Raw genomic sequence first — 17299 nt, forward strand, 5'->3', positions numbered from 1 at the left:
TTTAGTTCAGCTGTCCTGCATTTGGGAATTGTAGAAACATTGTCAAAAGATGGGTGTACTTGTTTTCATTCCAGAATTCACATTGATTTCCTAGTTTGTAACAGATTCCTAGCAAGGCTACTTAAGTGTGGGAACCAAATTAAAAGTTTTTGCTTATTTATTTGTGAACGGAGACTGTTCTGCAATATGGTTTTTTCCCAAGACTGAATTTCAAACTGTTGGTCAGTCAAGTATGCAGAAGAAAATATGATTTTTCCCCTTTCTCTTCAACCTACCCCCAGCTCTTCCCTTGAATCATATCTTGCAGGTGAGGTGAGATATTAGGACAGATTTAGAGAAAATAAATGATCATTTGTTTCTGTGGCTCCAGAACCAGCAGGGTTTTGCTTAAGTGATTTCTGAAGGTGTCTGTCTTCCTAATTCTGTCTCTCCCCACGCATTTCCTGGGTCTTTTTATAAACAGTTTCTTCAAAAAATAACAAAAGGAAATGCATGAACCAAATACCCCATTTCTCAAAGAAAGACTAATTAAAGAATGGAACAAAAACTAAATAGTATTTTAATCAACTTGAGTTTAACGCTTAGATTTACTTATGTTGGGTGTCAGCCACTTTGGTACAAAGCATAACATACCAACTGATCTATTCCAGAAGTACACAGTACATCAAACTGTGCTTAAACAGGAGCTATTTCTTATCTCATCCTAATATATAAGCATATTGCAGAAGAAGTCAGCTTGTTAAAATGACATCTGAATTGCTCACAGGCACAAAAGAGCCAAGAGTAAGGGTCTTAATTTTTTTCCTAGAAAATAAGTTTTATTGTAGAACTTTTTAGGATGATTAAATAGAAGGTTGAGTTAATAACTGTTTAAGTTCTAGTGCCTTTTGTGTTAGCCTCCCTGAAACAGCAGGACAAAACAGCTCTAAAAGGATGCTAGTTTTAGCATCATGGTACAACTTTAATTTCTAATGAACTCTTCCTGGCATAGTCCCCAGAGTACCAGCCATTCTTTGCATCTCTACATTTGTGCTCATGAATATGCTTCTTAAATAATGTATAATATACTTTATTTAGGCTGTAGATATGTGATTAAAAAAAAAAAGGCTTATCCAAGGCAGTAGGATGACTAACTCAGGCAAGGGGTTATGTGAAATTTTATTTCACTCTTGGATTTATGTGCCCTTGAAACTGGGATTCATGATCTGACTTCCCCCTCTTCCTCACTCCCCCCACCTATAAATTTAGATATCTTCATTTTCTTTTTATGTACAGGTGCTTGACTCCTTGTTTCCCTTTAAACCCTGGCTGGTAGTAGGAGACCTGGGTTCTAGGACCTCCTGTTGAAGCTGATTCCCTGAGGTCAGAGAGGGGAGTTTGGCTCCATGGCTTAGTGATGGTAGTGGATTAGAAAGAGTGGGATCGAAATGCTCCGAACCCAACCTAGCCTAAAGTCCTGGAAAGTAGAAAGTGAGCTGGAACCCCTTCAGATTGAGAAGGGGCTAGCATTTGGGTCTCCCACATCCTGGGTGAGGACTCTAAACATGAGGGAAAGAAACAGAACTGGTGCAGCACAACACCTTGATATTTTTAATGAAAATGGCTCTGGCTGCTAGTCTTAGCACCATCATGTGTATTACATGGGCTTTGAGCTTGCTTACCAGATTTGGGCATATGTAGGCTTGGCTGTGAGCGAGGTACCCAGCTATTTAGCCTGGGACTCATGTCCAAGGCTGTATGTAGATGAAACATTGTAGGGTGTGTGGGGAGGAAGCGCAGACAATAACCCACACTGCACCTCCTTGCTGTCAGACTTCTGCCTCCTATCAGCAGTGCAGGCACCAGGAGAGCATCCAGGAACTTCTTTAAGTCCCTAAAGCATGTGAGAATATTTGCTCCCTTCCCCTTGGTACTCAGAGGCACATCCTCTCCCCTCCTCCACCTGCTGCTGTTGTTTTCCCTACTGTTGAGCTGGGAGTGGGGTAAAGCTGTATAGCTGTTCCTGCCCATCTCAGATGGACTGTACAGGGCCTGGGTTCAGCTGGGAATGGGGCCTGGACAGTGGCAGCAGGGATGGAGGGGGAGTTCCCTCTCCCTATGCCTGGTTGCCAAGGAGGGGGAAAACTACTTCCCTATTATGCTATTGCTACTGTTCCTGTCTCCAAGTGAGCCCAGGCCCCACATAGCCCAGCTGGGGTAGGCAGAGGTGGCTCTGGAGCTTCTCTCACTCCTGGGAAAGCAGGAGCAATGGGCGGGGGGGGGGGGGGGTGAGGGCAGGAAGGCAAAGGGAAGAGATGTGCCTCTGAGCACCAAAGAGAAAGGAGAGGAAGGCCTTAAAAATGTCCCTAGAGGCTCCCACTGTATTTTTCATTCCAAAAGGGGAGTGCAGTCTTGCCTCTGCTAGATCTACCCCATCCACACACACTTTCCTCACTGCCTGTATAAGCTCTCCTGCTCCCACTGTTCCTGCTCATTCACCATTGGGATAAAAAAGGTCATATCTTGTTGCTTTTATCCACTGAGCTCCTTCCTAGCAATTCTGTCATCTTCCCTTCAGTTGATACATTTTTTTTTTGCCCTTAACTTTCTATTCATAAATGTTGAAATATCCAGGAATTAAGATAGAGTTGTTTCTGATTTCATAACAAAACTATTCTGTGGCAATCAGAACATTAGTGATATTTAACACTATTTAAGTCTCTTTTTTCTTTTAATAGGATTGGATCATTCAAATTATTTCTGAAGCTGCATGGATTATTTATGTAGGGTCAGGTTGTATAGTCCTTATGCGTAACAATCTCACATTAACATCACCATTAAAACAATAAATGCTAAAATGTTGAACTGCAGCCCATTTTTCTGAAGGTTGTCCATGTCTGTTACTCAGCCAGGCTGTAGCAGGAAGTAATGCGGTTGCATAAAAAACTGGCTTGGGTAGCTTTACATCAACAGGATGACTATTCTACATTTAATGCCTTTTACAGTTTTTACTTTACAGCTCCTTTACGTGCAATCATTCCAGTCATTCTCTATGTAAAGAAGCGGCATAACTGATGCTGACTGTTTGAATCTAGCCCAGGGGGCTTCTCCACCTGGCCCTCTGGGTTACCAGTGGGCTACTGGAAGTTGGGGGGTTTGGTCAGGGATGGGCACAGCCTGTTTCAGAATCTGGGCCTGTGCAGCCCTGGGAGTTATAGCCGTTGGTGGCAGGTGGGCAAGTGAGGGATGTGCATCACAGTCCTCAGTCACTTTGCAGCTATCTGGCCTGCCGCTGCTTGCGAGCAGCCTAGCTCATGGCCGCTTGTGCTATTGCTGCTATGGTGGCTGCTGCCACAGTAGCCACCACTGCCACCCTGCCACTGCTGCGGTGGATATGGCTACTGCCCCTTCTTCAGGCCCAGGGCCAGATTCACCCTGAGAGCAGCCCCAAAGTCCAGATCCAGTGCAGGGCGCACCATGAGGTTTGTATCCCTGCATTAACCATGATGCAGTTGTAGGAATCGGCCACTTCAAATCATGGACTATCTTAAGAAAAACACTGAAATAATCAAAGTGCTCTTCATCTTCATTAGTGTATGAAGGTTCAGTGTGGTTAGAATTCTTGCACGGTACCAAAATTGAGATATTTTGGGGACTTTTCAGTCCTCTGAAATTCTTTGGAAATTAACCATGTGGGCATGGAGGGATACCTTCATCCTTAAATTTGTCTCTGTAATGGAAGGGGAAGAACTGTCCTTCATGAAAAATTAAGAGAAAACTCTCAGGAGAATAAAATTAAAACAATTGTGAAACTGGATAAACAATCACCTATCATGTACCATCATCAACCAAATTCTCATTCTGCATATAGCTCAGAAATGCTTGCTATTTCTGGGATGCTTTTGTTGCCATTAAGAAGGTTTTAATATATTTATAAGGAATGGTCAGTGGTATTTTAGATATCATAAGGTGTCAATTAGTGGAAAATATTGGCCTTTTACTGTGCCCACAAGATCTTGATTTTTAATAATTGCTATCAAATGAAACTTCATAATATTGTGAGTGATTTTATTCTTGTGTTGCAACAAACACACAAACCTATGCAATACTGCATTCAGTATCACCTCTGAATGCATAACTGAAATGTTCTGTTGTATCATAGAGATATTTATTTAACTTGCTACTTATGGCTGATTTTATGTACTAACCACTTACAGGAAATAGCTGTTTATCCTTCTCTCTGACATGTCATGTTTGATGAAATGATTGATAGTGCTTGAAAACTTTCTTTCTCTAAGTGAACTCACAGAGGTAGAAAATGATTGGCTAATATAAATAGCAGTATGTTGCTCTGAAAGAATCATCCATCTTTAGGGACTGACTTTTTGAAGTGATATCATTAAAGATGGCAGCCTTGAATATCATCTACACTCACTAGTAGCCTGGATATGTGTGAGGTAATCAGAGGCAGAAGGACTGTCAAGTAGTTTAATGAACATGCACCTTTAATGGGAAATAGCCTCATAAATAATGACTTTAGGAGAAACTGAACAATTGCTTTCCATTGCCGTATAGTGCAGCCAGCCTGCAGTTTCGAATTTGACATGTGTGACTGGAATTCCAATGCAACGTTTGAACACGCATCCTGGGCACACGTGAAAGCAGGGCATAATATCCCCTCCAATTCAAGTCCTCTGAGAGAGCAAAGCAAAGATACTGAAGGTAAGAACATTGTTATACACAGTTAGTAGTTGTCATTTAAGCCTGATATTTTTTAGAAAGTGAGAGGGACACTTCATAAAAATAGAATTAAAAAGCATGAAAAGTTATTACATGCATTATTTCATACTTAAATTACCCTTTATTTCTGCATATTAAGAAAGGATAACAAGAACAGTGCACGTTCTGGATAAACTTAAGATATTTATTGAAAAGTTTCCAAATAAACTGATGATTGGCAAATCAAACCTTACACCACTCCAATTATGTTTTGTCCTAATGGTAGGCAAGAACTACATCACCAGGATTCTCTGGCAAATGGAATCCCTCCAGCTTCTTTTTGTTGGCAGTGTCTTTTTGTTGCCATAATGTTATTTGTAAAGCACTGCTCTGTTTCAGTCTTTTATGCAAAGATATCACTTGATATTTTCAGAAGACCTGCACATAAACATTTGCTAATCTGAATAATTAATACTGTTTAAAAACTGTCTGAAAATGACTACATTTATGATTCCCTAACCAAAAGTACAGCTTTAGCGCTGGCAATTCAAAGTTTCTTTACAGCACTTTTTGCAGTATATTGATAAAGACTTTTGAATAGCTTAACATATATAAAATACATGCATTTTTAGATGGAATAGAGTCTCTGTGCCCATCTACTTCTTTACTTTTCTTTTGGGATTATAATCAAAGAAGTTACATAGCATTTACTGTGAATGGTAACATTTGTGATGTATCTCTTGAGGACTGTTAGTACCTCTATTGGTAAGTGAACTTTGGGCATAAAGATAATGCAAAGCATATCATCAGTACTGATGAAATAAATGTGTTTGGGGTTCTTTTGTTTGTACTTTGGGTCTCTTGCTTTGCTTGGAGTCAGTTGCAAGTTTTCAATGCTTTATGTCAATCAAGATGCTTCTAGTTTAAGTGAATTTGTAGGCAAATACAGTTACTATATATGCACATGGTCTTATTGAGTAGAAGGGATGTTGCATAGGAAACTAGGATTAATATTTTTATTAATTTACTGGGTGGCATTGATGCTCCTGGTAGTACTTAGAGAATAAAAAAGTTCCTACCTAGAGGATCTTGCTCTTCTGCTCAGGGCTGTATCACTAAATTTAGATTTGAATGTCTTCTAGGCACGGATTGTGTAGGTTCTTGCTTTCCTCTCTACCGTGGAAAATAGTCCCTTTCCTAGGACTTTTTTTTAACATGATATTAATCAGCTATTTCCCTGTCATTGCAGTAGCAGGACATTGGCAGTGTCTTTCACTCCCATACTTTTACATACCAGAGGTGTTCTTGGTGTGCCTTGTAATTGCATGTGAAAGTTTCAAGCCACAGTTTTGGAATGTTCTTCACTTAATGGTTACTTGCAAGTGCAAGGGACTGGATTTGACAGCCCTGGAGGCTCCTTCCTCCCTTTTGTTTGTAGTTGTGTTATGGGATCTTCCATTTCCACCTGGAAAGGTGGCAGTGAAAGAATCTTGGTTTAACACGTCTATCAAGTCAGAAAATGTCCCTGACAGAACAATATTGTAAGCAGCAGTAGTGTCTGTAAACAATTCTATGGTAATATTTGACCAAAGCGGGTGGTCATTCTCTCATGGATGCGATATCCTTTCTGTCTTTTCATGTGATCTTTGACAAGATAGTGTTGGGTATTTGGTCAGATCAGACTTAATACCATAAGTGACATTTATTGGAAATGAACGTGTTTGGAAATTCCTATAATGAAGATATCTAGATATCATTCCATAGGTAAATATACATTATATATAGGTAACTATGTACAAACAATATACATAGGCAAATAAGTAGCCTGACTATAATGCAATAACTGCTTGGACTTCTAAAATCTTTCAGTATCATAAAGGAGAGATAACATAGAGCATTACAAAAGAAAAACAATTACAAATATAAAATTTTCAGAAATGTTGGAAGGCAGCCAAAATCCTGAACTGGTACATCTTATCTCTCCTTGATACACACTTAAGCAGCATTTCATGTTTGTTAATTATTCAAACTACAAAGGAAAAGCAAAGGTCAGCTTAATGACTAAAATGCTTAAAGCCAGAAAAAAATGTAGGAAAAGCTCAAAAATCTTGCATGAATGTTCAAAGTTGCAAATAGAAGGGATTTTTTTTTATTTCGATTTGTTTTTGATCAAAGCTTCCACTGTCCTAAATAGGAAAGGGTAACAAATTAAATAATGAAAAACAGCTCTAGACAATCACATCTATAAAGAAAGGATTGCTTATAGGATTTGAGTAACCCTCCTTTCCTGGTATTCTTAAATGTAATTAAAAAAAACTCTAACCTTAGCTGGCTTTTTTTAAAGGTCATTTCCCCAGTGCTATCTTTTAGTCACTTGCTTTGTTACTTTTCCTGCTAGTTTACCTAATGATAGAAATTCTCAGATATTTTGCTTTCTTCTCTAACCCTACAACTTCTATCCTTACTGTATTTCTTGTCCAGCTTCTGACACACTGGGCATGGCTGCTATAATTATTTCTCTTCTTATTGCAGCACTCTGCGTTCCCACATCAAAGAAGATACTTATTTAATTAGAAACAATATAAGCCAGTTCTCTGGAAGTTTTATTTTTACATATTATAAAACCAAATCAAGTTAACCCCTATACCTTGGTTAAAAGAAAAAGCAAGCAAACAACATTCATTACATCTCTCCTTTCAAGTAACTAATAGTGACTATCCCATAAGGTGAATGGAGTTGGGGGGTGGTATGGCCACATCATTTAAAAAGTACTCCCCCACCCCCTCAAAGTTTCCTAAGTTATTTCATTTATTGCATTTGAGGTGTCACAAATTCCCCCTCTCCCTACCTCCCACCACAAATTAAAACAACTCTTAGTTAGAGAGGCAGGGGGTACCATTCCTGGAGAGCTTGGTTGCATGTCCTTGTGGCAGGGAGGTGAGTCTGGGGTCTTCAATCCTCTTGGTAGCTGGCAGGGTTGGTGCAGGGGACAGGTCAGGGATCTCCAGTTCTGGTGGGTGTGGATTCCCTGTTGTCAGGGGAGAGAGGGGCTGGGGGCTGGCAGATTTGGGTTTCACTTGATCTGTGTAGACCTTGACCCAGAACTGCCAGACCCTGCCTCTTCCCTACCCAAACAGCTGGGAACCTACCCCAATCAGGACTGGGGACCACTGATCTGACCCCCATATGAAAATAGTGGTAGGAAAAATATGACCCGTGAGCTGGATATGGCTCACCAGCTGATTGGATCCAGCCTGTGGCTTCCCCCATAGTGGTCCACATGGGGTTGAGCTCCACTTGCTCCCACCAGGGCAGCCCACTAAGGCTGTGTGAAATTTCAACAGATGTTTCATTTTGAAGCTGTTTCAACTTGTTTTGAGCTCAAAACAGTGAAATTGAAATGAAATGAAAGTTTTCAAAACAGCTCTAAGTAGGCTGCTGCCGCAGGCTGGGGCCAGCAGCAATTACTCGGTGCTGCCACAGGCACCAGCCTGTGCACAGATCTGGGGGCCTGTGCCCCCCAGGAAGAGCTGGGGAGATGAGCAGAAAGCTGGGGAATTGACACCAGAGGCTGGAGGAATGATCAGCTCCCTGACCATTCCTCCAGTTCCTGGTTCGATTTCCCAGTTCCCTGATCTTTCCCCCAGCTGATCCCATGGGGCACGGGCTCCCGGATGATGCAGGATGACAGCGTGTGCCTCCAGATGGGCTATTTCCCCAGCTGGCAAAAGCAGCCTGCTGAAACCCTGCGTGCAGATCTGGGGGCCACACCCCCTGGGAAGAGCTGAGGGAATGATCAGAGAGCTGGAGAATGAAATTGGGAACTCCGGCCGAGATGCTGAGCCACTCCAGCTCCAGGACAGCATGTGGTGCCATGCCTTGCAGCATGCCAAACTGCGCTGCACCCACACTATGGGGCAGCTGCCACACGGGTGCCAGGTGGGGAGGGGGTGATTCCCACTGCCCTGCGCTGCATATGGGGGGAGCTCTGCCATGAGCCCTCAGAGACCCCAATCACTGCTCCTGCAGGTAGTGAGTGCAGGGTTTTTTGTTTGTTTGTTTGTTTTTTAAAGCTCTGCACACCCGCTGTGGAGCATGTGGATGACAGCATGCTCCTGCTGCCAGCAGGGGTCAGCACCAGCACCTGAGTCTGCCTGGTGCAGCCCGTGCCGAGTGCCGGGAAGAACCAGTGCTGGTGCTGGCCCCAACCAGCAGCAGCAGCCTGCTATCATCCTGTGTGCACATCTGGGGGCCTGCACCCCTTCGGTGGGCTGTAGGCTTGTGCCAGACTCCTCCCAGGGGGTACGTCCCCAGATCTGCATGTGGGATGACAGCAGGTTACCGCTGCCGGCAAGTGATATTAGTTTTGCTTTGACCAGTTTGAGGTACAGTTTCACAAACACCCCTGTACCTACCTTCTTGAAACATGGCAGCCTTCATGCCCTCAGAAGGGGCTACCATCCCTGCAATGTTCATCTGTTCATATTGGCTGTTCAAATGCTTGTTTCACATTTTCTTGTCTCAATTTAGAGACATTGAGTTTTTTGGGTATTTTTTTGCCATGTGGTCATCTACTAGGATGTGTCCAGATATTCAGCTTGGAGACTATGAGCTTGTGGTCAGTCCAGCATTCTGTACTTCTCATGGCCTTTGTCACTCTGACATCCTGTCTGTCTCTTCTCCTGATGATGACACAATCAGTGAGATATAAATGCTTGGAGTTCAGGTACATTGAAGATATCTTGTTCTGGTTTGGCAAGCGGTGATGGTGATAAAGAGGTCATGTTCAGCACATTTCCTCAACAGGAGGAGCCTGTTGCTGTTGCATTTCCCAAGGCCATTTTTTCTGATAATGCCTGGCCATGCCTGGTAATCTGTGGCAACTCCAGCACTAAAGTCACCAAGGATGATGAGCTTATCTGCCTAAAGAGACTCCAGATTTTCATAATATTCCTGGTACCGACAAACGAGTGAGTAAGTGGTAGAATCTATAAGTAAGTGGCAAGCTGGTAGAACCTATAAAAAATAATAAAATTATCAGTTACATGGACAAATATGGTCTGCTGAAGAAGTGAGCATGGTTTTTGTAAAGGAAAATTCTGCTTCACCAATCTGCTTGAGTTCTTTGAGGGCGGTAACAAGCACATGGACAAGAGGGGTCCAACTGACATAATACATTTGGACTTTCAAAGTGCTTTTGACACGGTTCATCACAACAGGCTTAAAAAAAAAACCCCCTACATTTCCTGGGTTTGCAGGGAAACTGCTTTACTTGATTGAGAGCTGGTTAAAAGATAAGAAGCAAAGGTTAAGACTAAATGATAATTTTTCAGGATGGAGGGGATTTAAAAAATGGGGTTCCACTGGGATCTGTTCTGGGCCAGCTTTGTTTAACATCTTCTCAGTGTCCTGGAATTAGGGTGCACAGTGATATCTCCAAGTTTGCAGATGACATCAAATTAGTCTATGTACTCAAGTCCCGAGCTGCCAGAGAGGAACTGTAGAAAGATCTCACCAAGCTAAGTGAGTTAGGCAAAAATATGGCAGATGAACTTTAGTGTTCACAAGTGCAAAGTAATGCACCTGGAGGAAAAATAACTTCAACTATACAAATCCATGGTGGTCCTACATCTTAAATACTGTGTGCAGTTCTGGTCTCTGCAAAAAGATTTAGTAGAATTAGAAAAGATACAGAGAAAGACAAGCAAACTCTGTTGGTATAGGGCAGCTGCCATACAAGGAAAAACTGAAAAGGCTGGAAATCCTCAGCTTAGAAAGAAGAAGGCTGAAGAGGGGATATGATAGAGGTCCATAAAATCATGAAGGATGCAGACAAATTGAACAGGCAGTTGTTAATTACAAAGTCCCAGAATAATAGAACTACGGTGAACCCACTGAAATTCGTAGAAGGTAGGTGTAAAACTAGCAAGCAAATCAACTCTTTTATGCATCATGTAGTTAACTCCGGAAATTCACTGCCACAGTAGGTGGTAGAGATATATAGCATAACTAGATTCAAAAAAGGGACTAGACTAATTTATGGCTGATAACTCTAATAATAGCTGACTGCCACCAAGTAGCAAGTATAGGTTGCTCATTCACTGCCACTCCAAACATATCAAAGCCTGAGAATTAGGCACACTAGCCAGTTGGGGAATTCTAGAATACATAGGAAAAAAGATCCCAACCAAGCCTGAGTGGCACTAAGGCATGCATTAGGAGGAACCCCTCTAAACCAGCTACACTGACCATTACCAGACTTTGATTGAATTTTAAGTGTGGATATTCACATACTTTTGATTGATCATAGTCATCTTTTTCAGAACCCTTAGACATAATCTGTGGACTCCCAGAGGTATGCAGACCACAGGTTGAAAACCACTGCTCTAGTGCCCCTCATTCCTGACCTGCTACCCTGCACCCCCAGGCCCCATCCTCACAGTGTGTGGGGCAGTGGGGGGCAGGAGGGGGCCCAAGCAGTTCCTTGCAGGCTGGAACTCTGCCAGCCCAGCCTGCAAGAGAAAAACCACTGTCCCAAGTTTTTCTTCCTTGAAGGAGAATCCATTTTTAAAGTTTGTTTGCAACCCTTTCATATATTCTTGTGACCCACTTTTGGGTCACAACCCATGGGTTTAGAAACATTGGTATAGACATGCCCCTGCTGTCTTTTGATATATAGAGGATAAGTAGGTTTACAATAGAGATAAAAATGAATGTGATAAGCTGCTCTAAGATTCTGAGAAACTTTCAACAAGTTGGCCTCCGTTTAAGCAAGACACATATTTGGAATGGAGCAGGTAAAAAATATGAGACCTATAATTAATAAACAGCAAGTTCAATGAAATTCAAATTGGAGGCAGTTACTTACTTTTCCCCAACCTTAGATCATTCCAGCTGTAAGAAGATTTCTGGATATGGCACTATTTTGAGAAATCGTTGTCAATATTAGCTTATCAAAAACCCTTAAGATATCTCTTAAATATACACAATATGTGGATCTGGGCCACATTTAATAAAATAAAACAACCTAACTGTTCTATCTGCTGAAACAAAACACTTCTAGAAGCCCCAAAGGGAAGTAGCAACAGTATTTTTAGGTGGAAAAATGAAGTCCAGCTGTCAACTGGGTTTTTTAATAATTTTTTTTTCTGGTTTGGATTTTAAATAGAAATAGATCACTTACTGGCAATATCACATTCAAAATCGCTGCTTGACATTCTGCCTCAGAATCAAGGACTTTAATTATGACTAATGAAATTTTAGATCAAGTGAGCATAGAAGGAGACCATTATCTAGAGTCCTGATTAAGCAGCCATTGAGTAGAAGACTAGAGAAAAGACTTAAGAGTCTACATTGACCTTCTCCTAGTGGCAATTTCAGCATCTGCTAATTGACTTCAGCAAATTAGAAATTGGAATATTTTGATTTCTATTTATAAAATAGAAGAGGTAAAGGGTGAGACTTGTTTGAAATGTATTCAATGATACTAATGTAGGTGGTATTAAAGGAGTCAAATTTCAGCAGGCCTACTGCCATGCTAAAATGACCTTCATATTGCCTTATTATGTCAAGATGAATTTTTAGCCCTCTGGTGCCAGACAGAAGTTCTCCAAAATCTATGAGGACACTAATGTATAAAATAGTGCAGATCATAAACAGAACAATCTCTATGGTGGCCCAGTCTAAGTAGGCCAATTCTTATCTTAGCAGAAAACTATGAGGAATGTGACAAGGGAAAAAAAGACTTGCTTGAACCATTAATCTCTACAATGCTATCTGACAGATCTTGGCAGCAAATAGCAATAATTTTGTTTTTCTGGAAAGGACACACATTTGTTATTGTAGTGGATTACTTTTCTGGATATATTGACTTGGCTATACTTCCATAGGCCTCACTAGCATATGTCATCCGAAAACTATTCTGGATACATTGACTTGGCTATACTTCCATAGGCCTCACTAGCATATGTCATTCGAAAACTAAAGTCAACATGGGCATGGCATGTAGCTCTTGAAGTCCTCATTTACCATGATTAGTTTTAGTCTGCATTTGAAACATATTTACCTTTTTTAATAGAATTTTTTTCAACATTGTATTAATAGTCCACACAACTCCCAGAGCAATTGGGAGGTTGACAAAGCAGTGCAAACTTATTTCTGTAAAAATCATCAGACCCATGTATAACACGAGTGTATTTGTCAATACTGCCTGGATCTATAACATCTCCAACAAAACTTATGACTGGAATAAGGTTAAGGACTCCTTTACCTGTGGCACCACTGAAACTTAAACCTAAGTGGGTCTTCCTGAAAACATTTTTTGAAAACATTCATCTGCAGTAGAACGGCAGTGTGAAGCACAAAACAGAATCATTACATAAATTAAGAACAGTATGCATAATTTGGTTCAAAAGCTTTGAGCTTAGCAGAAACTTCCAGATCCTACCCGGTGGAGACTTCAAAACAGTTCATCTTCAGTATTTTCAAATTTAACAAAAAGATCCACCATTCAGAAATGCCTCGACCCTGTCTTCCCCCCTTATCTTCCCACTTCACAGAACTCCATGTGAAAACTCCATAGAAGTGAGACTGGTCTGGAAGTCAAGCAAGGCTTATTCTAAGACAATATATTTAAAACTTCATGAAGAGTTATTTAAGCAAACTGATATGGAGACATGGTCATGTAGGCTTAAGGATTTTACATTTATTTCAATTAGTTTATATTTTATATAGAAACTATGCCCTCTAACCTGGTTCATTTTAATAATCCACAATTGTATTTTAAAGATGTGAATACACAGCATTTACCAATTTTAAGTTTTTGTCTTTTATTTTAATGGAAGAAATGTATGGTGGTAGTAGAGTAGTTGGTCCTCCACATTTACCAGATATGATCATGATGGTTTGTAAGAGGGGAGACAATAAATGGAAAAACTTCTAGGAGGGAAGATTTCCAGCTGCTTACTCAAAGTTTTGCTCTTTTTATATCCTCATGCATTCCTATTATGATGAATAATTTTAACGAACTATTAATTCAATAAATTCATGATGTATCTTATTGGTTAACACATTTACTTCCAGCTGCCATTCCCTGAGGGATAATTATTCTCTTGAGCCTAAAAAAAATTGTGTGTGTTTTTAAGAACTTATTTTTTACAATAATTTTCTGTGAATGCTTGTTTATTTTCCTGAAATGCATGAGCACTTTTGTCCAGTTTGTTTGCTTTCAGCACCAGCATATCAAACTAAAATAAATAAAGACTGCAGTATTTGCATTAGACTGAAGGAGAATGATTTTTCTTAATCAACAGGCAAAAAAAAAAAAAATCAAGTTTATTTAAAGAGATTTTGGTACAACAACAAATAGGTAGAGCCCTTTTCTCCCAGCACCACCTGGGGTGACGAGGAACAATGGTAATAAGCTGATGGAGAATAGGTTTAGGTTAGAGATCAGAAGGCAGTATTTTACACAGTTAGGGTGGCCACAATCTGGAACCAACTTCGCGGGGAAGTGGTCCTCGCCCCTACCTTGGGTAAATTCAAGAGAAGGTTGGATGATCACCTGTCTGGGGTTTTGTGAACCCAGCATTCATTCCTGCCTGTGGCAGGGAGTCAGGCTAGATGATCTGTTCAGGTCCCTCCTGACCCTCGCTACTATGATATTAATAATGTGCTGGTCTTCATGTGTTTAAATTAAACACTAACAGTCCCTAAGAGTCACTTTTATGTTAAATGACAAAAAAATACTGCATATACAATTAATGGTTTTCAGAAAAGAGGAAGTTAAAATCAACGAGGCATTAGAAGTTTAATGCTATTTTTCTAGCAATACTGTTGTGATGTTACCAGCTTATAGGGGTTCTAGCTTTGGTTTAGAAATAGGTGCAAGAAACTCTACCAGAAATTAACAGACTTTAAAATATGCGTGCTTTGTTATTCTATTAAAGTGGCATCCTGGAATATTTATATAATATTTCCTTGTTTTATCAAGGTTAGATCCCACAGTGTGAACAGAGATGGCAAGCATTATATTACAGTATGGAAGCCTGAATACAATGCATAATAAAACAGTAACAAGAGGAGAGGCCTTTTCACAAAATCTACAGCTACCCAGTTCCAGGAAATGCTTCTTTACCTTTCTTTCCTTTTGCAGTTTGCAATAATGTTCCAAAAACAAGGTCTAAATTTGAAAGCAAAATATTTACAGAAGGTGAAAGGAGAGACATTAAACTTGAAAACAAACAAGGATGCCATTAAATATCTTAAGTAGCAGCTTAAGAAAATAGTAAAATATCATATAACTCATGAGAAGAAAAAAAAATGCTATATTAGATGAAGAATGATATGTTTAGTGTTTTTATTTCTGATAGATAAAAGAAACCATTGAGTATATAAGATATTCTTTTAGACCTCTGTAGAAATGCTTTTATGAGGTCAGTAGGTCAAGAAGAGCCCAAATTAGATTCCTGTTTCAGATGGAAAGGCAATGTGCTGCAGACACCTTAGCTCAGAGCTTTAGACCTTGTGCAGAGCTATAGAGCTCTTGTATTTCCTCGTGTTTTCAGTAGGAAGGCAGACCTCTCTCTTTCTCTCTCACTCATTCTCTCTCCAGAAGAAAGCAAAAAGATTAGTTATGGAATGACTGAAAATGTTAGACAGTTAACCAAATGTGGAACAATTCACAATCTGAGACTTTTATCTTCAGTCTATTATTAGAGATTTTAATCAGCAAATCATAGAAAATTAGGTTGGATGGGACCTCAAGGGGTCATTCAGTCCTCCTTCTTCAGCAGTTTCTTGCAGTTGTGAACAATTGTCTTCCAGGATTGTCTTATCTGTATTTCTGAAGATGGCTGATGAGGCCTATCTGGGATCAACAGACTCTGCTACAGCTTGGACATGTGTTTCTGTGAGGGGTGGGTGGCACTGGATTGTTGATTTGGTCTGTGATACGCTGTTTCTGCCACTCCCACTTTTCCATCCCCTGTTGTTGTCATGAGGTTTCAGAGTACTGACATCCCTGTAGCAGACTCTTCTTCCATTTGGGGTGGTCATCTAGTCCAACCCTCTGCTCAGAACAGGACTGCTCAGAACACAGCCTCCAAGGATGGAGAGTCCATAATCTCTCTGGGTAATCTGTCCCAGTGCTTTACTACCTTCCTAGTGAGAAAGTTTTTGCTAATATCTAATCTAAACTGCTCTTGCTGCAACTTGAATAATAACATAAGCTCATGCAAATGTTTGCTTGTTAAAGTCATTGTATGGCCCAAACAATAATAACTTTTTAAATGAGAAAATGTCAGATATCTCAAATTTGAATCATTGTATCACTTTAGAACAAGGCAATCCACTCCTATTGAAATAGTTTGTTTTCTTTTTAATTATAGGAATACTGTAATCCTTATTTTTAAAGACTATGGGGAAGATGTTTTGTGAAATAGTTCACTGTTTTCTTTTCTTTTTCAGGCCATTACATGTGGGTAGGAGCTAATGATAACACATTATACAAAATAGTTTATTTTAACAGCTCCATGTGTCATTGCTTTGGCAAGAATTGCTATCTTCAGTTTTATTACTCCATGGCAGACAGCAGCATTCTCAAAGTAGTACTGTATATTAATAAGGTAAGGAGAAACTTACATTAATTTTCAGACAGTAAGGAAATGAAAGTTCAGCTGTTGCGAGTCAAAAAGGAAGGAAGCCTGTTTAGTAGCACTTGCTACTCTGCTTTGTTGGGGACTGACTGTAGGATAGGGGTGGGCAATTATTTTGGCTGGAGGGCTGCTTAATGGTGAACTGCCAAGGGCCACAAGGGTAGCCCCATCCCTTGACATTTGCTCTTCCCCCTGGTCACCATCTTGGGATCAGAAGTCCCACCCTGAACCCCTGACCTTTGGCACCGGAAGTCCCTCCCCTTACCCTCTTGCACCTGTCCCCCTTGGAAGTACTCCTTTTGGGAGGGGAGGGTGGGTATCATCTTGGAACCAGAAAGCAATCATATCATAGACTAGAAGTCAAACACCTACTATAACATATTTAAATTTTATTACAAAAATATTTTGTCATGATATGTATTTGTATATAGAGATGATTGCATAACTAAACATGTCTTACTTTTGTATATTGTGTGTGCGGGTGCATGGGGTGTGGTTGGGGGTGCATGGATGTGTATGATGGGGTGTGTGTGTGTAGAGAGGCCTTGTGAAGGGGTGTAGCTGCGTGTGTGGGGGGCAATAGGGTATGTTGGAGGGACATATATGGGGAGGTTGTGGAGGCAGGGTGCATGTGTGTGGCAGTTGTGGGATGTGAGGGAGGGTGGGGGATGAGGGGACCCTTCATACAATCCCCCTCCCCCCCATGGTGCATAGCATCCATTGTCAGCAGCAGCAGAAGGCAGTGGGCACTTGGGGCCCATGCAGGTGCTGCTGTGCAGCAGCGTGTGGCTCTGGCCACTGTTGCACATTGTGGCAAGGAGTGCAGCCAGGCTGGCCCACCTCTATCTCATGAGGCTCTGCAGGGTGCACGTGCAGCTCTTGGCACTCACACACCACTGGGGGAAGTCCCACATGATGGAGCCAGCTGTCTTTGCTGCTCCTTGCCA

The 17299-nt window shown here is 40.9% G+C and overlaps 1 protein-coding gene across 1 annotated transcript in view; it reads left to right on the forward strand.

Annotated features, from left to right (window-relative positions):
• Positions 1-17299, forward strand: part of MALRD1 (MAM and LDL receptor class A domain containing 1) — a 516028-nt gene that overhangs the window by 14464 nt on the left and 484265 nt on the right. Inside the window, exons 6-7 of the mRNA XM_059729363.1 lie at positions 4571-4701; positions 16165-16322. Coding sequence (XP_059585346.1) covers positions 4571-4701; positions 16165-16322 — 289 coding nt within the window. The remainder of the gene's footprint in view (positions 1-4570; positions 4702-16164; positions 16323-17299) is intronic.

Source organism: Alligator mississippiensis, chromosome 5, assembly GCF_030867095.1.
Source record: "Alligator mississippiensis isolate rAllMis1 chromosome 5, rAllMis1, whole genome shotgun sequence".
In the NCBI taxonomy this organism is placed as follows: domain Eukaryota; kingdom Metazoa; phylum Chordata; order Crocodylia; family Alligatoridae; genus Alligator; species Alligator mississippiensis.